We start from the raw sequence: 26,645 nt of genomic DNA on the forward strand, positions 1-26,645 counted from the left end.
AGAATGAATGTGTTCTTTCTCATTTCCCTCTTCTCCACTCTTACTCCTTCCTCTCTTGTCCCTCACCATCTCTCTCTTCCTCCATTGCAGTGTTCTTCATTTTTCCATCTGGTAGTGGAACTGGTTTGCCAGTTCATTAAGGGCCTGCCTTTTCCCACTGCCACGGCTCATTAGCAGCTGGTAGAGGTAGTTGTTTGGGGGAAATAATCTTGGACAAAGAGTCTGGGAAGCACATGGTGTGCGGAGAGAGACGGGAGACAGAAAAGTCAGACTTGGCTTCCCCCACTTTTTTTTTTTTTTATTTATTTTTTAATGTTTATTATTGAGATTCAGAGAGAGACAGCATGAGCATGGGAGGGACAGAGAGAGGGAGAGACACAGAATCTGAATCAGGCTCTAGGCTCTGAGCTGTCAGCACCGAGCCCTATGTGGGCTCAGACTCACAAACTGCAAGATCATGACCTGAGCTGAAGTCGAACGCTTAACTGACTGAGCCACCGAGGTGCCCCATGGCTTCCTGCATTTTCAAGTCTACACTGGGGCCCAGGCTCCTTGGTGGAACTCAGCCAGGGAAAGGTCTTACCTGGCTCATCCCAGAGCTAGGCTAACAGCTGGGAGGTGTCTGCTTTTGTGCATTTCATGCATTTTTCAATCCCATTCACATATGGCTCTGGCAGGACCACAGCCCTTCTTCAGGCAGGTCCCGTATGAGCCAGTCGTCTTGAGTTGGCCTGAGACTGGACCAACTTTGAGGCACCCAAAACATGGTTCCCATGCCCCGTGGGCTGGCTCTTTATTATCTTGCTTCCCTCCAGTTACAAGTTCTTAAAATATGGTAGTGTCTTTAATGTTCAAAGAAATGCATTCAGTCTAATATATAGTATTGTGAATATAGTTAAGAATACTGTATTGTATACTAAAATTTAAAAGTATACTTTATTTACACTTGAAATTTACCGACAGGGTAAACCTTAAGTGTTCTCACCACAAAAAAGAAAGAAAGAAAATGTTAACTGTGTGAGGTGATGGATATATCAATTAGCTTGATTGTGGCGATTATTTCACATTGTATACGTACATCAAAACATCCGATCATACATTTTTAATGTATGCAATTTTTATTTGGCAATTGTACATCAGTAAAGATGGGAGGGGAAGTAACGTATTCAGCTTTTATTTGTCTACGCTGAGTCTAAAATTGGCATACAGAGCCAGCTGACTGGTCCTGTCATAGCTGATCAGGACCTCAGTTCTAACCGGAGGGCGGTTTTCTCTCCCTTTTGTAATGGCCATTTTTCCTTTTTTTCTGCATCTGAGATAAAAAATAATCTCAGCAACAAGTAGTGTAAGTGTATATAAATTTTTGTCAATAGTTTTAAAATTAATTTAATTTGTATTTTTTTTATTTAGTAAAAAAATTTTTTTATTGTTTATTTTTGAGAGAGAGACAGCGTGTAAGCAGGGGAGGGGCAGAGAGAGAGGAAGACACAGAATCTGAAGCAGGCTCCAGGCCCCGAGCTGTCAACACAGAGCCTGATGTGGGGCTCGAAACCACAAACCATGAGATCATCACCTGAGCCGAAGTCGGACATTCAACCGACCGAGCCACCCAGGTGCCCCTAATTTGTATTTATTTATTTAAAAGTTTATTTATTTTGAAAGAGACAGCATGCCAGCAGTTGAGGGTGGGGTAGGGGGAGGGGCAGAGAGAGAGGGAGAGAATCCCAAGCAGGCTCAATACTGTCAGTGTAGAGCCCAATATGGGGTTCGAACCACGAACTGTGACATCATGAGCTGAGCCGAAGTGGATGCTTAACCAACTGAGGCACCCAGACACCCCCAGGCTCCCCAAATTTTTTTTTTAATTAATCTTTATTTATTTTTGAGAGAGAGAGTGTGAGCAGGGGAGGAGCAGAGAGAGAGGGAGGCACAGAATCAGAAGCAGGCTCCAGGCTCCGAGCTGTCAGCACAGAGCCCGACGTGGGGCTCGAACCCACAGACCTCGAGATCATGACCCGAGCCGAAGTCGGACGCTCAACTGACTGAGCCACCCAGGCGCCCCCCAAATTTTTAAAAGTAGTATCATATAGGGGCGCCTGGGTGGCTCAGTTGGTTAAGCGTCCGACTCTTGGTTTCGGCTCAGGTTGTGATCTCATGGTTTCGTGAGTTCGAGCCCCACATCAGGCTCCAAGCTGACAGTGTAGAGCCTGCTTGGGATTCTCTGTCTCCCTGTCTCTCTGCCCCTCCCCAACTTGTGCTGTCTCTGTCTCTCTCAAAATAAATAAACTTTAAAAAAAGTAGTATCATATATTATTTTTGCATATGCACAGAGTCTTTAAAACCAGTTAAATAATTCCATAAAGCTTAAAATTGTAGTTGCAAAGCTGCTAGGAGTGGGGAAGGGGCTCAGGGTGGGGTGTAGCAGTTTTGGATGCAGACTTAGCTCTAGGCTTCCTTCTGCCCTGCCACCTGCCACTCTTCACCTCTGCAGACTCTGGGATGCACAGGGCTTGGCCAGATCCCCCTTTGTTTCACCTAGATTCTGTTTCTTCCCTACTAGGTCAGATCCTACACCTGTTCCCTTTCTGTCTTCCAAAATTTTGTTGCCAGCTCTTGACAGCAATGGTCTCCTCTCCTTTTCCTAAGTTGTTGTTTGTTTGTTTGTTTTTTCACAAAGAAGAATGTAGGAACTTGGGGAGGGAATGGGCTTTGGGGACTCTAGGGAGGGAGTGCATTCAGTTTGATATATGTTCTTTTATTTATTTATTTTTAATACTTATTTATTTAAAAAAATATTTATTTAAGTAATTTCTACACCCAACATAGGGCTCAAACTCACAACCACAAAATCAAGAGTCAAATGCTCTTCTGACTGAACCAGCCAGGCATTCCATAACATATGTTCTTTTAACAGTTCATCCTCGGGGCATATGGGTGGCTCAGTCGATTAAGCATCCAAGTCTTGATTTCGGCTCAGGTCATGATCTCACGGTTCATGAGATCAAGCCCCGACTCGGGCTCTGTGCTGACAGCTTGGCCTGCTTGGGATTCTCTCTCCCTCTCTTTCTGCCCCTGCCTTGTTTGCACTTTCTCTTTCTCTCAAAATAAATAAATAAACATTAAAAAGAAAGTCCATCCTCATTGAAGATTGAAACCTACATTTAGAAATAGAGCCACAGTGGGGCGCCTGGATGGCTCAGTTGGTTAAGCGTCCAACTTCGGCTCAGGTCATGATCTTGCGGTTTGTGGGTTCGAGCCCCGTGTCGGGCTCTGTGCTGACAGCTCAAAGCCTGGAGCCTGCTTCGGATTCTGTGTCTCCCTCTCTCTCTGCCCCTTCCCTGCTCATGCTCTGTCTATCTCTCAAAAATAAATAAACATCAAAAAAAAAAAAAAAAGAAAAAAGAAATAGAGCCACAGTATTTATGCTTTAGGAATGCAGCCACAGAGTTAGTTACTTATCCTGAGGAATATCCTGCAAGTCATGTGTGTGCATGTGTAGACAGTTTCATGAATTGGTTATGATGGGTTTTATGTGATGTCTCCTGTTTTAGTGATCCTTGGGCTGGTAAACTTGAAGACCATCACTGGAGGATGCTGTAGCCCCACCCCACCCCCCACCCCCCCTTCAGGGCGGGGAAAGTAGAAAGAAGTGTCAGGGATAGCAATCAAAGGGTCTACAGCAGTGAATGAACAGAGGAGAAAAATAAGCTGATGGAGAGGAAAGGGGGATTTTGGACGTGCTAGATGATTTCCATTTGCCTTTCTAGGTCCTTCTGTTCCACTTGGCTTTTTGCTGTGTGCATACTATGGGTTATATAAATGACTCCCTCGTCACCTGGCTTCTGGTTGGGTTCAGTCGGTGGGGCATCAGCAGGAGATCAGAGGGAGGAGAGTGAGGTGGAGATATTTATTCCCTGGGCTCCCTGCCTGTAGGTCTCCACCATTTGTGTCCCTGGACCAGAGGTCCTAGCTAAGCTTCTGTCATGTGGCCCTGAACCATCACCTTCTCTGTACCTGGATCCTTCAAGCCCAGGTCTGACAACAGCACCCCCATACTTGTCCCCAAGGTACTACATTGTCCCTTGGGTTGTCTGCACTCTGCACACTCCTTTGCACACAGCCCCTTTATTAAACTTTCCTGGAACTGCCTAGTTTGGGTGTATCATTTGTTTCCCGCAGGATCTCAACTGGGACTTCTGCAAAAGGTGTAAATCAGTCAGATACTGGGACAGGCCGTATAAGTGCTTATTCCAGAGCTTGCAGAAGTAATTTTCATAACCACTTCTGGGCTTGACTCTGCAAGTGAATTTGTGCCAGTTGTGCTGATCAGCACAGATTTACTCAGAAAGACTTTATTTTTCCAGATGGTCAGAGTTTTAAGCAGGAGATAATTCTAGTCTTGCATTGTTAATTTCTCACATATGTAAATTAAAACTTTTCTTTCAGAAAGTTTTTTTTTGTTTTTTGTTTTTAGCACTTTGCTTAGGTAGTCATCAAGTGAAGAAATTAATACTGCAAGGCAACAACAGTTAAAAAAAATTTTTTTTTAATTTGAGAGAGAGAGAGAGACAGAGAGAGCACAAGTGAAGAAGAGAGGCAGAGGGAGAGAGAGACAGAGACAGAGAATCTTAAGCAGACTCCATGCTCAGTGTGGAGTCCGACATAGGGCTCAATCTCATGACCCTGGGATCATGACCTGAGCTGAAGCCAAAAGTCAGATGCTCAACCGACTGAGCCACCCAGGCACCGAAACAACTGTTTTTATATATCATCTAGGGCCTGGCCCCATGCTAGGAGGTTAAGGGTCGGATAGACCTGTGTTCTCGCTTTTTTTCCCCAGTTGGCTAACTTTGTGAACTTGGAAGATTCTTTACCCTCCAGAGAGCCAGAGTATCAGCACCCACCTTGAAGTGTTGTCTGATGATTACATGGGGTAGTATGTGGAAAAGCTTAGTTTGCCACTGTACCTGACACATAATAAACACTCTCTAAATAGTAATTATTATTAAAAACTCTTATTAAATTTGGGAACCATATTCAGGTTCTATGGATGAAAACCTTGTTTCTAAGGTAGTTTCCAGCCTGTGCATTGTAGCTGTTTGCACATGTTCTGTACCTGGGATGTCTTTGAAGCTTCGAGTTTTGGTCCATTACTTGATATAAACCCGCCAGTTGGATGATGGTTCAGGGCATGGCAAGGCCCCAGCCAAGTGAAATTAAAGAGCTGGCATTCCAGGGGGCGGGTGTTGGTCCCTGGAGGTAGAGGGTGGAGGTGTAAAGCTGTCTTGGGCACACAGTTGACCATGTGTTTTTGTCCTTTGGCTTGCTGACCTGAACTTGGAATTTTGCTTTCTGTTCACCGACCTTGCAAAAGGAAAGTTATTAAAATGGGTTGTAAGGGGCGCCTGGGTGGCGCAGTCGGTTAAGCGTCCGACTTCAGCCAGGTCACGATCTCGCGGTCCGTGAGTTCGAGCCCCGCGTCAGGCTCTGGGCTGATGGCTCGGAGCCTGGAGCCTGTTTCCGATTCTGTGTCTCCCTCTCTCTCTCTGCCCCTCCCCCGTTCATGCTCTGTCTCTCTCTGTCCCCAAAATAAATAAAAAACGTTGAAAAAAAAAATAAATAAAATAAAATGGGTTGTAAAACCAGGAGGAGGAAGCATAAGAAGGGTGGGTCTGAGGAAGCTGCCCTGATGGGTGGGGAAGTGGACTGTGCTGCTCCTCCAGATTGTTCATTAAGGAAAATGAGGAAAAGGTGGCAGTAATTTACCGAATGAAGAGAGCACATCCCAATGAGGTAAATTCTAACAGCTCTTAATATTTTATTACATGTGTCTTTCATCATCATTTTGAAAATTAAGAGAGAATTAAAGAGAGAAAAAGTTAAGCCACCTGAAATCACCTACTCGTAGAGTACCATTGGTAATGTTTTTATGTGTCACCCTGTGGATTTTGTATGCATCTATGTATGTCAATTCAAAATCGAATCCTTTTATGCTGTGACTCTATAGCCTGTACTTTTCTGTTACTGTATATGTCCTCCTGTGCCAATGGACATAAATCTGATATTTTTAAATGACTACACAGCGTTTTATTGCACGACCTTGCCCTAAATGCAATCAGTGCCATACCCTTGAAACTTCTTATTTCCAGTGTTTCATTGTTATAAACCAAGCCCTGTAGTTGTTTTCTTCAACATAGTATTTGAAACTCTCTGGGTATCTCTGCTGGTTTTTTTGTAATAGGCAAAATCCATGCCTTGGACGTTTTTATATCTCCCAAAGCACCTAGCACAGTCTCCTAATAGGCAAACCCTTGATGGTTGTAGAATTTGACATAAAGAGGATGAGATCATAGATGTTGGTCACGGTTCCATTATTTATCTTCCAACCTAAGGCCATCACCAGTCAGCCTTTAAAACACATGTATTAGTGATTCCTAGACTGTATCAGACTTTCTATGACCTGTAACAATTATAGTAATATTGGCATAACTCTTAGGTTTTCAGAGCACGTTACCGATTGTAATATCATATATATCTTGGGATGACTATTATTGTTACTCCCATGTTTGTGGTGGAGGAAATAGGTTAAGAGAGTTTAAGTATCCTTTATGCTATCATGCTACTTCTCCAACTTACAGACCTAAAGATAAAAAGAAAAATCAGGGGCGCCTGGGTGGCTCAGTCGGTTAAGCGTCCGACTTCAGCTCAGGTCATGATCTCGCGGTCCGTGAGTTCGAGCCCCGCGTCGGGCTCTGGGCTGATGGCTCAGAGCCTGGAGCCTGCTTCCGATTCTGTGTCTCCCTCTCTCTCTTCCCCTCCCCCGTTCATGCTCTGTCTCTCTCTCTCTCTGTCTCAAAAATAAACATTAAAAAAAAAAAGAAAAATCAGATAAATATGGTAATGGAGCATTAGTATCTTACGTTGTTGCTTTTAAACAATCACATAGGGGCGACTGGGTGACTCAGTCGGTTAAGCCTCTGACTTCAGGTCAGGTCATGATCTCATGGTTTGTGGGTTTGAGCCCCTCATCGGACTCTGTGTTGACAGCTCAGAGCCTGGAACCTGCTTCGGATTCTGTGTCTCTCTCTCTCTGTCCCTCCTCCACTTATGCTCTGTCTCTCTGTCTCTGTCTCTGTCAAAATAAATAAACATTAAAAAAAGATTTAAACAGGGGCGCCTGGGTGGCTCAGTCGGTTGAGCGCCGACTTCGGCTCAGGTCACGATCTTGCAGTCCGTGAGTTCGAGCCCCGCATCGGGCCCCTGTGCTGACAGCACAGAGCCCGGAGCCTGTTTCGGATTCTGTGTCTCCCTCTCTCTGACCCTCCCCCATTCATGCTCTGTCTCTCTCTGTCTCAAAAATAAATAAACGTTTAAAAAAAAAAAAAGATTTAAACAATCACATAGAAATTGAATAAACTATTTTTAGTGGAAGACTTGATAGCTCTTTTGCAAAATAGACTTAATAATATAATATATTAAAAATAATATATTTTTTTTCTAGGGAAAGTTACGTCACTGCTTATCTAACTGGATTTATTGGCAGTATTCACAATAATTAAAAAAACTCCAACCCTGAAAGTACTATTGGTGAAGACATTTCCTGTACCAGTAACTCCTCTACAGGCTGATTTTGGGTTGCATTGACCTCACTCTATCCAGGGGTACATTTTCACTGGATGACTTCACTAAGGGAAGGATTAATTTGTACTTTTCTTTTTCTTGTTCTACCTCTTGGGTCTTCAGCTATGACAGAGACTCTACTTTCAACGTGTTTGTGGGAAAAGGACAACTGATTGCAGGGATGGACCAAGCTCTGGTTGGGATGTGTGTAAATGAGAGGCGCTTTGTGAAGATTCCCCCAAAGCTTGCCTATGGAAGTGAAGGAGTTTGTAAGTTTTGTTCCATATTTGTAAACGTATCTGCAGATACAACCAGGACATTTGAAGGGCGTTCAGTCAAGCAGACCAGAGGATCTGCAGAGACTTTAAATTGGGGGGAAATGAGAAGCAATGAACACATACACACACAGCACTAAAATTTCATCTTCAGTTAATTTCTTCTAAATATAAAAGAAGTTGTTATTAACACTGGTATATTGAATGTCACCCTTGTTGAGAGGAAAACATTTTTTTCTCTTTTCTATTTCATTTGGAGGAAAGAGGGAGGGAGCACGGCCCATTTTACAATTGTTCAGCGACCCCCTTGAATCCTAGGTGTTTATTCATCTGGCCCGAAAGGCAGCAACTTCTCAGTGTGAATTCTCTTTAATTTTTAGCTGGTGTGATCCCCCCAGATTCAGTTCTTCATTTTGATGTACTTCTAATGGATATTTGGAATTCTGAAGATCAAGTTCAGATTCACACTTACTTCACACCCCCCAGTTGCCCTCGGACCATCCAGGTGTCTGATTTTGTAAGGTACCACTACAATGGAACGTTCTTGGATGGGACACTGTTTGATTCAAGGTAAGTCCTGCCATTCAAGGTAACATTGGTGAAATGCCCCTTACTTCCTTCTGTCTCACCTGCTTTTTATGCCCATCAAGAAACCAGAAGACAGAATCTTCCCAACTTCCATCAGCACCAACCCCTTTCCTTAATGCTTTTGGTACATGTTTCATGCTCCATAAAGCCAGATCAAAACTTTAATATATTTTACAGAAATGTGAGAACAGTGTTTCTCTAAATTAACAGTATCTTGAGAGCTCATCAATAAGTGAAGAGCCCTATTTCCAAATAGGTTGATGCATTTTTTGGTCCATTTTAATAGTTTTCCCGTGGAAGGAAGAGGGGAAGGCTGAATGTATGTGAAGCTATGGAGAACTGCCAAGAGTAGGGTGCTAAGCCAGAAACAGTGAACCTTTTGGGCTTTCCTGTCATTATAGTGTATTTGGTTAGATAGAATAGCAGGCCAATTAGACCACTGTGGTTTAATTACATGATTTCTCAATTTGAAGACTGCTGCTCTCTTTGGGAGTGAAGATCCAAAAATGCCTGTCTTCAGAGATGGGTATAGGTTCACTATTTAGCTGATAATTGGGTATCTAAAACATTATTTAGGGATGAGTTGGAAACACCCTCATAGCATGGAACTTTTCCCCTTTCTCATTGGTTTTCAGTCATAATCGCATGAAAACATATGACACATATGTGGGCATTGGCTGGTTGATTCCTGGAATGGATAAAGGGCTGTTGGGGATGTGTGTGGGGGAAAAGCGCATCATCACCATACCTCCTTTCCTGGCCTATGGAGAAGATGGAGATGGTAAGTCTTTCTCATTCTTCAAGCTACTCTCATCTCTCCTTATTTTTATTGCCGTGATATAATTCAATTTACCACATGAAACCCGCCAGACCTTTTGGTCTAGACTTGCACTGTCCAATATAGTAGCCACTAGCTCCATATGGCTATTTATATTTACATTTAAAATAAATTAAAACTAAATAAAATCTAAGATTCTGCTCTTTAGCTACACTGCCACATTTCATGTACTTAAGAGCTGCATGTTGCTGCATGTACTTAAGAGCTGCATGTACCTAGACAGTGAAGGTACAGAGCATTTCCATCACTGTGGAATGTTCCGTTGGGCAGTGCTAGTCTAAATCATCTAGTGTCTCATCACTGAATTGTAGAATCTTCCACTTATTCATGGTCATTGGCTTTTCACAAGTAAGCATCTGCCACTGCCCCATAAGCTGTAACCTTGGGCACCAACCTCTCCAGCCTACATTTTCCCATCTGTGAAATGACAAATGAACTAGAAAGTCTAAAGACTGTAGATATCAAGGTATAAATTTAGTATATGATGCCAGAATTGCCATTTTTCCCCCTGATTTGTTCCTTCACAGTGGGCTTTACCTGTGACATTAGTTCCAGGTGGACAGATGCAAAGCATGTTAGAAAAAAAACATTAATTTGAATTAGTGTCCTTTTTGTAGAGAGAAAACAGACTATTGTTTGGCAAATGGAATTTCACAGTTACTCATATTTTAATTTCAGGCATATTTAATCACCCTGGCAGGCTAACACAACAAAGACAACCTCCCGGCATTTAAACAAGTAGATATAGGGGCACCTGGGTGGCTCAGTCCATTAAGTGTCCAACTCCTGATATTGGCTCAGGTCATGATCTCACGGTTTGTGAGATTGGGCCCTGCATCAGGCTCTGTGCTGACAGCACGGAGCCTACTTCTCCGTTTCCCTCTCTCTCTGCCTATTCTTCTACTTGTGTACTCTCTCTCTCTCTCTCTCAAAAAAATAATGAACATTAAAACTTCATTTTAATCAAGTAGATATACGTAGCAAAGAATTGAAATGATAATATGATACATCTAAGAGTTTACTGACTGTGGTACCTGACTTATAATAACCCTAAAATAATGTTTTCTAAGCTGTGTTTCCTGGCTCTGTATATCTACAGAGCAGGAGGAGAGAGAAGGAAATGGGGCTCAGCCTTCTCTCCTGTCCACTTCTACTTGTATTGCTGGGGATCTGCAGACAGTCTCTTCAAAAAGCAGGGGTAGGGATTCCATGCTAAAAGAAAAATAAAATTTGAAAACAACTATAATTGTAATCTGTAAATACAAATTCTCCAGTCTCCAAGACATGTTGTTATTCTTATTACTCAAATGGTCTCCTCCTTAGCCAGGGGGAGTTTATTTCCCAGGGCTCTCAAATCCTTTTGACGTCATCCAGGTGCATATGTCATACATAGTAAAACTAGATGCCTGGCCTAATTTGAGGAGTATTATTTATTTATTTTAAATAAATACTGAAGGGGTACCTGTGTGGTTCAGTCAGTTAAGCGTCTGACTTCACCTCTGGTCATGAATGATCTCACAGTTCATGAGTTCGAGTCCCACATTGGGCTCTGTGCTGACAGCTCGGAGCCTGGAGCCTGCTTTGGATTCTGTGTCTCCCCCTCTCTCTGCCCCCCTCTACTCACTCTCTCTCTCTCTCAAAAATAAAGAAAACATTTAAAAAAAATTGAAATAGTTATTATTTAGTATTTTAATACTGTGCTCAACTACCTGGGTATGAGTTTAAATAGGTGAATTTTATGGTATGGAAATTAGATCTTGATAAAGTTATTGTTAAAAAAAAAAACATAGATGCAATTAGTACATGATAATGCTAGAAAAATTTAAACTCTGGAGTTACATTTAAGGCTTTCTTTTTTCTACTAAATTAAAAAATACAGGAAAGTACAAAAGATTAATATTCTGTCACACCCATACACACACTTCAGGGATTGACCACACCTTGCATTCCAGAGTCTGACTCAGCAGCTGCTTTCAGAAGATTTCATGATTTCCCTGAGGGGAAGGAATAGGGGTGGGCTCTGCCAGAGCCATTGAAGGAGCTCAGTCATAGTGTACTGTCTTACTCACTTGCCCAGGCCTACTCCTTTGCAAGGTATAACAAATGGCAAGTAAGAGTGTGGAGGTAGGTGGTTTTTGTCAGTTAACTTCCTTTATCTCAAAGTACTGGATTGAGTTATTTATTGCTTGATGTTGATCTTTGCAGGAAGAGTTAGTGCCCAATAATCTCTTCATGTAGATTATCATTTTGCAGATACTCAGTAAGTCCCCACTGCTGGGAACATCCAAAAGAAGCAGTATGATCCAGAAGTGAGGTGGAAGCGATTTGAGGATTTGTATTTTGCAATGTGGGTGCCATTTTTTTCCCTCTTAGCTAGCTTTAGTTTTATTTATATCTTGTTTTAGATGTAGTTAATACATTGAATTGTGCATGTTGCCTCTTCAAAAAATTGGCTGTTGGTTCCAAAGAACAAGTCTGTGTCCTATTCTGCAGAACCAGGTCCAGGGTTTGGAATTTATACCTTCAAATATCTGTGATTTGCATTTGTATGCAAACAGAGACCCACAGAAGCATTTGGGCTTGCATGTGGGTGCATAACCACCCACATAGCACCTTGATTTGTCAGCACAAGCATAGAAAATATGGTTGTAGTAGTCTCGCATGTCATTAATATTGGTTTGCTCCTTTTCCTGAAGAAGTCAGGCTTCAAATATACCCGCCAGCCCATGGTTGGGCACCATGGACACAATGGTGACAGAACATAGTTGGACACCAGGAGGACCACCCGACATGCAGAAGAACATTTATTCCTTTGGCTTGAAAACTTTAAGGAATGAGTAACACCAACACAGTGGGAATTGAGTTGTAGTTAAAAGTACTTTCTAGGGGCGCCTGGGTGGCTCAGTCGGTTAGGTGTCCGACTTCAGCTCAGGTTATGATCTCACAGTTTGTGAGTTCGAGCCCCGTGTCAGGCTCTGTGCTGACAGCTCAGAGCCTGGAGCCTGCTTCAGATTCTATTTCTCCCTCTTTCTCTGACCCTTCCCCACTCACACTCTGTCTGTGTCTGTCTCTCTCTCTCAAGAATAAATAAACATTAAAAAAATGTTTTTTTAATACAATAAAATAAAAATACTTTCTAAATCTTGTGTCCTGATTTCATCAGCTTCCTCCATTCCCCTCTAGGGAAAGACATTCCTGGACAGGCATCTCTAGTGTTTGACGTTGCGTTGTTGGACCTCCATAACCCCAAGGATGGCATTTCCATTGAAAATAAGGTAGTGCCTGAAAACTGTGAGCGGCGAAGTCAAAGTGGGGACTTTCTCAGGTATCATTACAATGGCACGCTTCTGGATGGCACCTTCTTTGATTCCAGGTAAGGAAATAACTGGAGCCTTTACTCATCAGAATGACTTACTAAATACAGTCTACCTCTGGCTGGACCATGATCTGAATACTCTGTCAGTGCTGATTTGTAGTTAGTATTTTCATCTCCAGTATAGACTTCTGTTTTCTGACACTGAATTCCTTCAGAGGCTGTTGGAACAGTCTCCTTCTTGGGGCCTGGGGCATAGAAGTCTACAGGAAAACAGGAGAGGCTCAGCTTACACTCCTACCATCCCCCTATAGTGTTCTTGACTATCCAGTATGAACCCAACTATGGGATCCAGGATGGGAAGTGGCCAGAACTGAGGTCTGGGTGGTAGGAGGAGGAGAGAACAGACTTGGTGCCAGGAGATCTGGGTTCTAGCCCCAGTGTATGGTCTGGCTTCCCTGAACTTCAGTTTTTTCCCCTGTTATTAGCACCTTTCTCAGAGATGGTTAAAGAGATAAGGGATGTGAGAGTGCTCTGTGAACTTCAAAGGCTACTGCAGGAGGCCAGTTGGGTGCATTCAGCTTCCTTCTGGTTGCTTCAGAGGCTAATTACCATGCCTCTGTTGTTATTCAGAGTCCTGTTTTGTTTATTGGGCTTAGCTTGCAGTTGTGCCAGTGGCTGGAGCAGGCAGTTGCTGTGTCTTGCTCTTTCAAGTGGTAGGTATGTGCTCTTTGGAAACCACCTCTCTAGCTTCCTGTAGAGCAAACAGGTAGTGACAGCAATCTACCTGTCTCTCTGAGGTAATAAGCTTCTAATTTTTTGAGTCATCCAAAAACAGTACAGAAGAATTTTTATATGATATTCCTTATATGGTATTATTTTGTTTGAATAATTTATCTTTCCTATTCTTTTACAATTTTCATTTGATTTCTTTGGAAAAAGTAATAGCCACATGGTTCAAAATTAAAACAAAGTATGTATTAAGGTATATCCTATTACCTACTCCTGCCTACCTCACATATCCCTCCCCCCTCCAGCCACTTAGAATTAACTACTTTTACTTATTTATTTTTTTTAAAGTAAGCTCTATGCCCTATGTGGGGCTTGAACTCACGACCCTGAGATCAAGAGTTGCACACTCTACCACTCTACTGACTGAGCCAGCCAGCCACCCCTAGAATTAACCACTTTTTTTTAAAGTTTATTTATTTACTTTCAGAGTGAGAGAGAGAGAAAGAGAGAGAGAGGGAGAATCCCAAGGAGGCTCTTCGCTGACAGGGTGGAGCCCAACATGGGGTTTGATCCCACAAACTGTGAGATCACAACCTGAGCTGAAATCAAGAGTCGGAGGCTCAACTGACTAAGATACCCACTTTTATTAATGAGTTTCTATTTGATTCTTCCAGTGTGTGGATTTTTTCCTAATGCAAATATAAAGAAATACAACTATTCTGCCTCTTGCTTTTTTTTTCACCTTGGTTTTTTTCCATATTTAATACATAGAGAGAAATTATTTATTTTTTATGTCTGCCTAGGTTTCATTGAGTGAATATTCCAAACTTACTTAACGTTACATTCCCCTATTGATGAATATTTGAGTTGTCTTTAGTCTTCTTCTGTTACAGAAAACATTCAGTGTGTGTGTATTATTGTTATATGAGCTTGGTTCTGTCCTACACACACACACACACACACACACACACACACACACACACACACACACACACACTTTTTTTTCTAAGTAGGCTTCACAGCCAGTGTGGAGCCCAACATGGGGCTTGAATTCATAACCCTGGGGCTCAAGACCTGAGCTGAGATCAAGAGTCAGACACTTAACCGACTGAGCCACCCAGGCGCCCCTCTGGAATTATATTTCTAATTAAGACCATTTTTTCTATTGTACACCATATTTCTTTCCATATTAGAACTATAATTTTATTAGATTTAAAAAAAGCTTTCCATTGGAGTGACTGGGTGGCTCAATTACTTAAGCATCTCGCTCTTGATTTTGGTTCAGGTCATGATCTCGCGTTTTGTGAATAAGGAGTCTGCTTGGCATTTTCTGTCTCCCTCTCTCTCTGCCCCTCCCCTGCTCATGCTTTATCTCTCTCTCTCTCTCTCAAAATAGATAAAGAAACATTAAAAAAAGAAAAAAGCTTTCCATTTCAGTGCATTGGGATCTAGTCTGTCCTAATAGCTACATAATATTCTTTATATGGATTTGCCTTAATTTAGGTAATCAATCCCAATTGTTTTCTACCTTTTACTGAAGTATAATTAATGTACAGTGTAGTTTCAGGTGTGCAACATAATGATTCAACAATTCTATATATTACTCAGTGCTCATCACGATAATCATAGTCCCATCTGTTGCTTTCTACCTTTTGATATTCTTTTTAAATTTAAGATTTATTTATTTTGAGAGAGAGAGTGAGAGAGAGAATCCCAAGCAAGCTCCACACTGTCAGCCCAGAGCCATGGGACTCGAACTCATGAACCATGAGATCATGACCTGAGCCAAAATCAGGTTGGATGCTTAACAGATTGAACCACCCAGGTGCCCGCCTTTTGACATTCTATGTAGGGCTGCAGTAATTATTTTTGCAGCTACATCTTAACGTGTAAGATTGTTTCCTTGGGATACACTTCTAGAAGAATCTCTGGAACAAAGGTATTTGGGGTTTTTTTTCAAGAATTTTTTTAAGTTTATTTATTTTGAGAGAGAGATGTGGGAAGGGGCAGAGAGAGGATCTCAAGCAGGCTTCCTGCTGTTAGAGCAGAGCCCGGTGTGGGGCTTGACCTCATGAACGGTGAGATCATGACCTAAGCTGAAGTTGGACCCTTAACCGACTGAGCCACCCAGGCACCCCTGGGTCAAAGGTATTTTTATAGTTTTTGTATACACAACTAAGTTTTCCTCACCAAGCCTTTACTCACCATCACTATCTAAAAATGCCCCATTCCCTCAAACTCAGTGACATTGAGAATCATTTTTATTTTATTTTTTTATTTTTTATTAAAAAAAAAAATTTTTTTTAAGGTTTATTTATTTTTGAGACAGAGAGAGACCGAGCATGAACGGGGGAGGGGCAGAGAGAGAGGGAGACACAGAATCGGAAGCAGGCTCCAGGCTCTGAGCCATCAGCCCAGAGCCCGACGCGGGGCTCGAACTCACGGACCGCGAGCTTGTGACCTGAGCTGAAGTCGGACACTTAACCGACTGAGCCACCCAGGCGCCCCGAGAATCATTTTTAAATAATCTTTGCCAATTCATAGGAAAAAAATGGAACCTTATAGTTTTAATCTGTATTTCTTCATTGCTACTGAGGTTGAAATTGTTTTAAATGTTTATTACTAGACCATTTGGATACCTTCTTTTATGATTTACCTGTTTGTGTCTTTTGTCTGTTTTTATGTTAAAGATACTGGTATTTGTCCTTTTCTTATCAGTTTGAATATATGAAGACCTCTATACATTAAAGATAGTAACCCTTTTATGGTTGTATATTGTTGAAGGAATATTCCTTATTTTTTTGCATTTTAATTTTTGTTATTGTGATTTTGGACCTATTTAAATGTAAACTTTTTATGTTGTTAAATACATTTAACTTCTTTATGGTTTCCTTTACTCTTACATAAATTCTTATATATTCTGTCTTTGGGGGCTTGGTAAAAATAAAAAATCTGTCCCCTCCCCTGGAGTACATAAACATTTGTCTATATTTTCCTTAAGCCTTTTTAATGGTTTTAAGGTTTTACCCTTTAAAATATTCCTTATTGGGGCATCTGGCTGGCTCAGTTGGTAGAGTATATGACTCTTGATCTTGGGGTCGTGAGTTCAAGCCCCATGTTGGATGTAGAGCTTACTTAAAAAAAAGTATTATGTTCTTATTGTATAAGTGAAACAATACAATGATGTGTAATAAAATGTAGTAATTTCCCATTAACCCCTTTACCACCCTGAGGTAAATATTAATAGCCTTCCACAGTGTCTCTCCATGCTCATAAATGCTTTCATGTTTAAATCTTAAATCCATCCAGAATTTTTTGTGGTATTCAGTGTGACAGTCAGAATCTAACTTTATTTCTTCCAGAAACGCTATCTTTCCCTCACTCATCTAAAATGTGACTTTTATTGTGTACTAAATTATTTTCTTTTTCTTTTTTTTCTTTCTTTTTGTTTTTAGAGAGAGAGAGAGAGAGGACAAGCAGGGGAGAGGGACTGAGGGAGGGGAGAGAGAATCCTAAGTAGACTCCACCCAGAGCCCAATGTGGGGCTCAATCCCACAACCCTGGGATCACGACCTGAGTCAAAATCAAGAGTTAGATGCTCAACCGACTGAGCCACCCAGGCACCCTGATTACGTACTAAATTCTTACACATACTTTTGGGTCTTTGTCTAAAATTTTTACCTTTTTATTGACCTAGCTATGTATAGGCCAATACCACACTTTTAACTATTGTTGTTTGTTAGTTTGTATGGTAGAGAGTATTCTTTTTTCCTTTTTATTTTTATTTTTATTATTTTATTTGAGAGAGAGAGAGAGAGCACAGGCAGGGGAGAGGGGCAGAGGGAGAGAGAGAATCTTAAGCGGGCCCCACACTCAGTGCTGAGCCTGATGTGGGGAATCAATCCCACAGCCCTGGGATCATGACCTGAGCTGATGTCAAGAATCAGACGCTCCACCGAATGAGCCACCTAAGTGCCCCTCTTCTTTCCTTTTTAAATATCAGGTTTTTAAAATTAAGTGATACATTGATGTGGATCGAAATCCTAAAAGTACAAAAGGGTGTACAATGAAAAATTTCCCTCCTATCCTGTCCCTCAATCACCCAGGTCCCCTCTCCACAGGGAGCCTGTGTTTTTAGCCTCATAGGTCTCCACATGTACACAGTGAAATACTTATAAACATTCTCCCATTTTATTTTTTTACAGGAATGAGAACTTGCTATATCCTGTACCTTCAGAACATTTTAAATAGTTTCTTTTTACAAATGAATTTTGGAGTCCCTCTTCCCCTCCCCCCACACCACTCAGATTTTGGTTGAAATTGTTTCAAAATTCATATATTAGTTTGGGGGAGCAATGACAACTTTCTAGTCCTCAACTTTCCCATTGGGGAAACATGGTACTTTCCCTTTTTTAAAACAAAATTTTTTTAAATGTTTATTTATTCTTGAGAGAGAGAGAGAGAGAGAGAGACAGAGACAGAGACAGACAGACAGGCAGACAGACAGACAGACAGTGTGAGCAGGGGAAGGGCAGAGAGAAAGGAAGACACAAAATCCGAAGCAGGCTTCAGGCTCTGAGCTGTCAGCACAGAACCCAACGCGGGCTCGAACTCACGCACTGCGAGATCATGACCTAAGTCAGATCATGACCTGAGCTGAAGTCGGATGCTTACCTGACTGAACCACCCAGGTGCCCCTCCCCTGCCCCCTGCTTTTATTTAAGTCTTCTTTTAAAGATATTCGAATTTCTCTACATGTCATGGCCACCCTGCTCATCCATTCTCTTCTTCTGAGGCTCTTTTCTGCCTCTCATCCTTGGCCTCTTTGTTTCCCCAGTCCTTTCCCCTGTGCAGATCCCGCCTCCTCAGTGTCCACTGTCTCCCCCACCCCCATGGAACCTTTGCTGACTGTTCCACCCAGTGGCTCTTCCTGCTCCCACTGCTTAGTGTCCCTTTATAAGGGACCCTGTCTGGCAGTTGTCCTCCTCTTCCCTGAATCCCTGGTGGTGGCTGTTCTCTGCTGATGATCTCTCAAGTACTGGCCAGGGAGTAGTAACCTGGGGAAGGTGAGAGGTTGGCTCATGGCTAGAGGATGCTAGGGAGCCAAGCCTGGCTTCCTTGATGGCTGTGTTCCCATCCTGGCCCTCCTGGCTCATGTGAGTGGCTGCAGTCTGGAGTTCCTCAGTGTGGGGGGAAAAGGGTATTTCTCCATAGCCTCTTCTGAGGGGTTATGTAGATAATCTGCTTCCTGAGTGAGCAGAATCGTCTGTTATCCTTTTTCATGTCCCTTGACTTTGTGGTTGGTCTCTGGGGGTATTGAGAAGGGAGAGCCCCTGACAGAGGGTCTTTTCATCCCCCTGGCACCATTCGGCTGGCCATCTATTCTGAGGTAGTCATCATGTTTGAGGTAATGGTGGAACTGACTGGCTCTTTCAGGACAGACTTTTTGCCACATCTGCACTGGGTGGGGGTGAGTAATGAGTGCAGATTACCGTGGTTCAGACTTTGGTAGTAGACGTGGCAGATGAAGTTTTGTTATTTTATCCTAGAAACATCTGGCTGTGAGGACTTGATTCCTGTCCTCACCAAACTCACAGTAATCGGCTTCAATTGGCAGTTTATACAAAGGCTGGATCTCTCCACTGAGCAGAATGCTTGGGCCTCCTGCCAGTGACACTTGGGAAACCCAAGCACTCATCAGAAGGTAGCTTGGTGAGCAGAAATTACAGGAGGAAGGGTTCATCCAGGCTCTGGTAGACACTGCAGAGTTAAATTACTCTCTATATGTTACTTTTCAGGCAATCCAAGTATTCATGTCTGACATATACAGATATTCTCTTCTTTAGAAACTGGAGACATTGCCCTTGTGACACATTCTTAGCTTCTAATAAGATGCTTTCTTCATTAACTTCACATGGTTACCAAGCACAGTCCAACTTATGTTAGCTGCATTTCTGTGTGTTTGCATCTCATCCATAATCTGGCCAACCCAGAGGGCTGGAGGGCTTGTTCCTGGGAATGTGTCTGTACGTGACTGCTCCCACGCTGTGTGTGGGTTCTCGGGGGAGCATGTTTCCAGGCCGTGTCCTCACATTCTAAGGTTTGGTCTTTTCCAGGGTCTGGAGGCCTCTGCATTCCTGATGCCTCATGGTACTGACAAATGCACACAGCTGCTGTGGTATCGCTCGTGAGGAACCTCTTTCTTCCCTTCCATCTTTTCCAGCTACTCGCGGAACCGCACTTTTGACACATACATTGGGCAGGGCTACGTGATTGCTGGCATGGATGAAGGTTTGCTTGGTGTTTGCATCGGAGAGAAGCGGAGGATTGTGGTTCCCCCTCACCTCGGCTATGGAGAGGAAGGAAGAGGTGAGTGCTGGCTGCTTCTAGGCTGGTTTCAAGTAATCAGAGCTTCTTGAGAGCCAGAATATGGAAGCTGAAGTCCCATTTAAGACTTAAATGTCGGGGCGCCTGGGTGGCTCAGTCAATTAAGCCTCCGACTCTGGCTCAGGTCACGATTTTACAGTTCATGAGTTCGAGCCTTGCATTAGGCTCCGCAGTGTTAGTGCAGAGCCTGCTTTGGATTCCCTCTCTCTCCGTTTCTCTCTCTGCCTCTACCCCACTTGCATTCTCTCTCTCTCTCAAACCAAATAAATAAACTTAAAAAAAAAAAAAGACTTAAATGTCCAAATAGCTTTGGTTTCTAGACATGCTCTATTCTTTCCTCTTGTCCCCGCTACCAGTTTCCCTCTGAAAATTCTTAGTTATGCCAAAGTTGGAAGAACTTTGCGATGAACTCTTAGATTCATCAATTGTTAACATCTTGCTATGTTTTTTTTTTAAGTGTATTTATTTATTTTGAGAGCGAGAAAGAGAAAGAGGGTAAGAGTGTGCATGATGGGGGGAGGGACAGAGAGAGAGAGAGAGAGGAAGGAGAATTCCAAGCAGGCTCCGTGCTTTGCATGGAGCACAACTTGGGGCTTGATCTCATAATCCTGAGATCCTGACCTAAGCCGAAATCAAGAGTTGGGCACTTAACCGATTGAAACACCAGGTACCCCAACATCGTGCTATGTTTATTTTCTCTCTCTCCTCACATTTGTTTGTTTGTTGTTGTTGTTGAGCCATTTGAAAATATATTGCAAACCTCCCCTTATCGATTTTTGTTTTTTAACGATTTTATTGATGTATAATTTATATGCCTTAAAATTTACCCATTTTTTAATTAAAATTTTTTTTAATGTTTATTTATTTTTGAGAGAGAGAGCATGAGCAGGGGAAGGTTAGAGAGAGAGGGAGACACAGAAACCGAAGGAGGCTCCAGGCTCTGAGCTGTCAGCATAGAGCCTGATGGAGGGCTGGAACCCACAGACCACAAGATCATGACCTGAGCCGAAGTTGGACCCTTAACCAACTGAGCCACCCAGGTGCCCCGAAAATTTACCCATTTTAAGTGTACAATTCAGTGACTTTTAGTAAATGTAGTGAGTTGTATAACCATCATCCATCTAATCTAATTTTAGAACATTTTTGTCACTCTAATAGCAAACCCCCTTTCGAACATTATACAAATGATACATGTTGAGTTTAGAAAAAAGAAAATACAGATAAAGAAAGAAAACAAAAATCTCCCACAATCTCACCATGCAGGAATAAACACTGTAATGTGGTAGGCAGAACAGCAGCCCCAAAGATGTCCCTGTGCTATCCCCAGAACCTGTGAATATGTTACCTTTCATGATAAAAGGGATTTTGTGGATGTGATTAAGATGGGGATGTGATTAAGATCTTGAGATGGGGAGGTTATCCTGGATCATACAGGTGGCCTTGATGTACTTAAAAGAGCTTTTGTAAGAGGGAAGCAGGTCAGAGAGAGGGGAAAATACTCAGCTGCAGACTTAGAAGTTGGATGAAGGGGTCACAGGTCAAGGAATAAGGGCAGCCACAGAAAGCCGGAAAAGGCGAGGAAACAGATTCTTCCCCAAAGCCTCCAAAAGGAATGAGTCCCTGCCAATACCTCGAATTTAGACTTTTGACCCTCCAGAGTTATAAGAATAAACCTGCATTGCTTTAAGCCACCAAATTTGTGGAAATTTGTTATAGTAACAATAGGAAACAAATGAAACTAATAGGAAACAACCATGAAGTGAAAATATATATCCACCTAACTAATAAATACTAACAAAAATGGGATTACCTAGGGGCACCTGGCTGGCTCTGTCGGAGGGGTGTGCAACTCTTAATCTCCATGTTATGAGTTCAAGCCCCACGTTGGGTGTAGAGATTAATAAAAAAAATAAATTAACTTAAAAAATGGGATTGTCAGAGCGCCTGGGAGGCTTAGGGTGGCTTTCTCAGTCAGTTAAGCATCTGACTTCGACTCAGTTCATGATCTCATGGTTTGAGAGTTCAAGCCCTGCCTCTGGCTCTGTGCTGACAAGTCGGAGCCTGGAGCCTGCTTCAGATTCTGTCTCCCTCTCTCTTTGCCCCTCCCCCACTCACGCTCTGTCTCAAAAATAAACATTAAAAAAATTTTTTTAAATGGGATTATCTATACATATTTGTAATTTCTCTTCTTCACCTAATTTGTTGTAAACAACTATCTATGCCAACAGGTATTTTTTTATGATTGCATAGTATTTCAAACCATATTTTCCTTCTTAAGTTTTTTCTCATATATATAGGCATACTTCATTTTATTTCTCTTTGGTTTATGGAATTCCACAGATAGTATTATGGTTTTTTTTTTAAACAAATTGAAGTTTGTGGCGACCCTGCATCAACAAGTCTATCAGTGTCATATTCCCAGCACCATTGGCTCACTTCATGTCTCTGTGTCACATTTTAGTAATTCCTGCAATATTTCAAACTTTTTAATTGTTACTATATTTGTCATGGTGATCTGTGATCGGTGATTACGACTCTGAAAGCTCAGATGATGGCTTACATTTTTTAGCAATAAAATACTTTTAATTAAGATATGCATTGTTTTTTATAGACATAATGCAATTGCACACTTGATAGGCTGCAGTATAGTGCAGACAAAGCTTTTATACACACTGGGAAACGAAAACATTCATTTGACTCGTGTTATTGCGATATTTGCTTTATTGCTGTGGGCTGGAACCAGACCCACAGTATCTTAGAGGTATGCCTGTACCATTGTTTGCTAACCTGCTTAGGACTAGTGGATGCAGTATTAATTTTGCTTTTGTATTATTTTTGCTGGTGGGATTCTGCCTGGTTTGGCTGGCTGTATACATTAATTTTGTTCTTCCAACCACTACTGATATTCAGAATTTTCTTAGTAGGGTTTATTCAGAGGATCTATGAAGTATCAGGTTGGCTGGAAGCTAGAGTGTACCATGGAGAAACTTTCTTTTTTTTCTCCCGGACTTAAGTTCCTGTTTTCAAAGTAAACTCTACCCCCAATGTGGGGCTCAGACTCACCACCCCAAGATCAAAAGTCACATGCTCTACCGACTGAGCCATCCAGGCACCCATTAAATTTCTTTTCTTCTTTTTTAAAGTTTATTTTATTTTTTATTTTTTTTATTAAAAAAATTTTTTTAACGTTTATTTATTTTGGAGAGAGAGAGAGAGAGCATGAGTTGGGGAGGAGCAGAGAGAAAAAGAGACCCAGGACCAAACCAGGCTCTGGGCTCTGGCTGTCTGCATGGAGGCCAGTGTAGGACTCGATCCCATCAACCGTGAGATCATGACCTGAACCAAAATCAAGAGTCGGACACTTAACTGACTGAGCCACCCAGGTGCCCCTAAATTTCTGATTTATAAAGTCATACCAGGTCACAGCTTAAGACGCGTTCAACAGATCTTGCTTCCTGTCCTGTTTGTCAAGTGTCTTGATGCTCTGTTGTTTTGTATCATGTAAAATTCTGTTCAGATACATACAGAAATAGACAAATACTTTCCGAGTATTCATGTTTTGTTATGCCCTCAGGATTAATCCTTCGTTTCTCTAAAAATAATATATTGATGGAAAACATTTGCTTAAAGTATTTTTTTCCTTTTGGCTTTCTATCAAGTATGAGACAGAGCTCTGCAAAGAATTATATAAGGCTCTGGAAATCATCGGAAGGCTCATAAATTCTGTGGTTATGAGGCTGCTTCATTCCAAATCCTATGTTGCTGTGGGGCAGGGGCACTCAGATATGTACTGTCTACATGCTCTTGCATGGGGGCAGGGGAGAAGGGCAGGGGGTAGGGGGGCAGCACCTCTGTCTTCTTTTGAATAGCATCTCCCTGGCCTCTTGGTGATGTTTGCATAGGGCCTAATGCTAATTCCTCAGGGACTGACCCAAGAAAGATGTCAGGACATAGAGGAAATTTGGGGTTTCCTCATCACATACCACGGGGCCAAGCACATAGTAAACATTCAATAAGTATTTGTGGAAGGAATGAAATACTGGGCCCTCTGTGGGGTTCTCCAGCTCCATTCTTGGCATTTCATTTTGTTGAGGCCATTTTGCCCTGCAGGATTGGTGGAGGGGAGGGAGTAGGCCTTCTGGAAAGGCTCTGGTCCTCTCTGCTTATCTGCTCTGTTCCACAGGGTCAGCCCTGAACTTTTGATGCTTGACTATGTTTGCAGCCCTGGAGGGAAGAATGGATTCTGCCTGAGGGCTTGTGGAAGCATCACTTCCTGATTTCCTTCCTTCCTTCCTTTCTTTCTTTCTTTCTCTTTTCTTTCTTTCTTTCTTTCTTTCTTTCTTTCTTTCTTTCTTTCTTTCTTTCTTTCTTTCTTTCATGTTTATTTTTGAGAGACACAGAACACAAGCAGGGGAGGAGCAGAGAAAGAGGGAGACACAGAATCCGAAGCAGGCTCCAGGCTCTGAGCTGTCAGCACAGAGCCCGACACAGGGCTCAAACTCACAAACCGCGAGATCATGGCCTGAGTGGATGTCGGACTCTCAACCGACTGAGCCACCCAGGCACCCCATCACTTCCTCATTTTCTGTTCCCCAACTTTCAGGTTACTTTCCAAGTACTCTTAGATTGGGAATATAGGATTATAATGAGAATTAAATAATTACATATAAAGCACGTAGAAGAGTGTTTGGTACTTAATAAGCATTGTGTGTGTCTGTGTGTGTGCGTGTGTCTGTGTGTGTGTTACAGAGAGCAACCAAAAATGGACACAGAAAAGTCCATTGCAGGGATGGGGGGAGGGGCTATTGGTGTTCACATATCTCTGTTTGAATTCTTTCTATAGCTGTGTTATTTTCTTCAACAAGTTATATCTGAGTTGGTTTTCTTACCTGTAAAACACTAATGGAAGTATTATACATCCTTGATTCTAAGTAGTACTATTTACAAAAGTTTTACATTTAATCTTCTTTGAAATGAGGGGTGCCTGGGTGGCTCAGTTGGTTGAGCAGTGGACTCTTGATTTCGGCTCAGGTCACAATCCCATCCCAGCGTCATGGGATCAAGCCCTGCTTCAGGCTCCGAGCTGAGCTTAAAATTCTCTCTCTTCCCTCCATCTCCCCCTCCTTTCTTTCTCTCTCTCTCTCTAAAAAATATAAATAAATAAATAAACTTCTCTGAAATGATCTGGGGGTGTGTTTAACCACAATGCGTATGTTTAAGGTGTCCCTCTGGCCCCCTCGAGCCTCCTGAGAAGCTGCCATTAAATTCATGGAGCATCTGCTAATGCTGGGTTTATAGTAATACCCCACAAAGTGGTTGCAGGGATTTAATGAGATAGTGTATGTGAAGAATACATTGTAGACTGTAAAACATTATTCAGATGTGAGGTAATGTTTTCAAAAGTGGAGATAATGGAAAAGAAAAGTTTACTAATAATTTTGTGTAGAACAGATAGGATGTGTTGTAAAAGTACTTTGTGAACCGTTAGGCCCTATCACAAGGGGTGTGTATGGGCCAAATTTGGCTGGGTGTTTTTTTCCCTCTGAAGTTTCTGTTAGTTTAGCTTCTCCTGCACAGTGATAGAGGACTGGAGTGATTTTTCACTCTACAGCTGGTGTTCTCACTTCACCTCTTACTTCTGGTAGGAGCCAGGCAAGCCTTAGTTTCCTCATTTGTGATGAACTTAGCCATGCATCTTTCAGGCTTAGTGATTCCGTGGGGCAGTAGCTCATCATCTTGAATTATAGTCCAAACTGTGTTCTTAAAGTTTGTTTGTTTGTTTGTTTATTTAGAGAAATCCCAAGCAGGCTCCAAGCTGTCAGCACAGAGCCTGACACAGGGCTCCATCCCCGGAACTGTGAGATCATGTCCTGAGCCGAAATCAAGAGTTGGACACTTAACCGACTGAGCCACCCAGGCGCACCTCCAAACTGTGTTCTTAACTGGTTGCATGACCCTGGGCAAATCTTTGCCTCAGTTTCCCCATGTATAGAATGAGGGTTAGGTTACTTCTGACCGCCCTTCCAATTCATTCTCCCAGTATTCCCTAGATTTTCATATTTAGGTCCCTGTGTTTCTCACTGGAGGTCTGTGAGGACGTGCCTGGTGACGCTGGGGAGGCACATGTGCTGCCACTTGGAGGGCTTGCTCGTTAATTTCCTCTGTCTGTCCTTTAGGGAATATCCCTGGCTCGGCTGTGCTGGTGTTTGACATCCATGTGATTGACTTCCACAACCCTTCAGACTCCATCAGCATCACCTCCCACTACAAGCCCCCCGACTGCTCAGTGCTGAGTAAGAAGGGGGATTACCTCAAGTATCACTACAATGCCTCCCTTCTGGATGGGACTCTGCTGGATTCCACGTAAGGACCACTGGGGACAGTAGAGGAGGGAGCTTGGAGGATAACAGCCATAGGTCCCCATGATTCTCCTTTTCTTTCATCAGATACTGGTTGAGAGATTTTCTCTCCATGCTTCCCCACTGCAGAGAGCTAGCCTACATCACTGCTCAGGTGCATTATTCTATAAGTTCCCTATGAATGGTCTCACCTTGCTCCTGTGAAATTGTCTTTCTGAAAAACGGGTATCATCTTATAACTGCTTTCTTTAAAAATTAACCCGCAGCTACATTATAAACTCCTCAGTCTGGCACATCAGCCTCTTTGTCAGCTCTGTTCTGCTTAAATGGTCTTATCTTGTGTTAGGGCCCATCTTTTGCCTCTAGGGCTGCCATGTGCAGTGGCGCAAGATGTGTACTGCTTAAACCCTTCCTTCTGACCAACTTCTGCCCTGGCAAAAATGTCCTCCCTTTTCACAAAATCTTTCCTTAATTCCTAGGAAGAATCAACTGCTCGCACTTCTGTGTCTCATAATCTTTTAAGATACTATTTT

At 42.3% G+C, this 26,645-nt stretch overlaps 1 protein-coding gene across 1 annotated transcript in view; it reads left to right on the top strand.

The window, feature by feature from the left end:
• FKBP9 (FKBP prolyl isomerase 9) overlaps nucleotides 1-26,645 on the top strand; it is a 42,252-nt gene that overhangs the window by 6,219 nt on the left and 9,388 nt on the right. The window contains exons 2-7 of the mRNA XM_042969515.1: nucleotides 7,744-7,889; nucleotides 8,276-8,465; nucleotides 9,119-9,264; nucleotides 12,505-12,694; nucleotides 19,590-19,735; nucleotides 25,930-26,116. Of these exons, the coding sequence (XP_042825449.1) occupies nucleotides 7,744-7,889; nucleotides 8,276-8,465; nucleotides 9,119-9,264; nucleotides 12,505-12,694; nucleotides 19,590-19,735; nucleotides 25,930-26,116 (1,005 nt within the window). The remainder of the gene's footprint in view (nucleotides 1-7,743; nucleotides 7,890-8,275; nucleotides 8,466-9,118; nucleotides 9,265-12,504; nucleotides 12,695-19,589; nucleotides 19,736-25,929; nucleotides 26,117-26,645) is intronic.

Source organism: Panthera tigris, chromosome A2 (genome assembly GCF_018350195.1).
Source record: "Panthera tigris isolate Pti1 chromosome A2, P.tigris_Pti1_mat1.1, whole genome shotgun sequence".
Taxonomy (NCBI): Eukaryota; Metazoa; Chordata; class Mammalia; order Carnivora; family Felidae; genus Panthera; species Panthera tigris.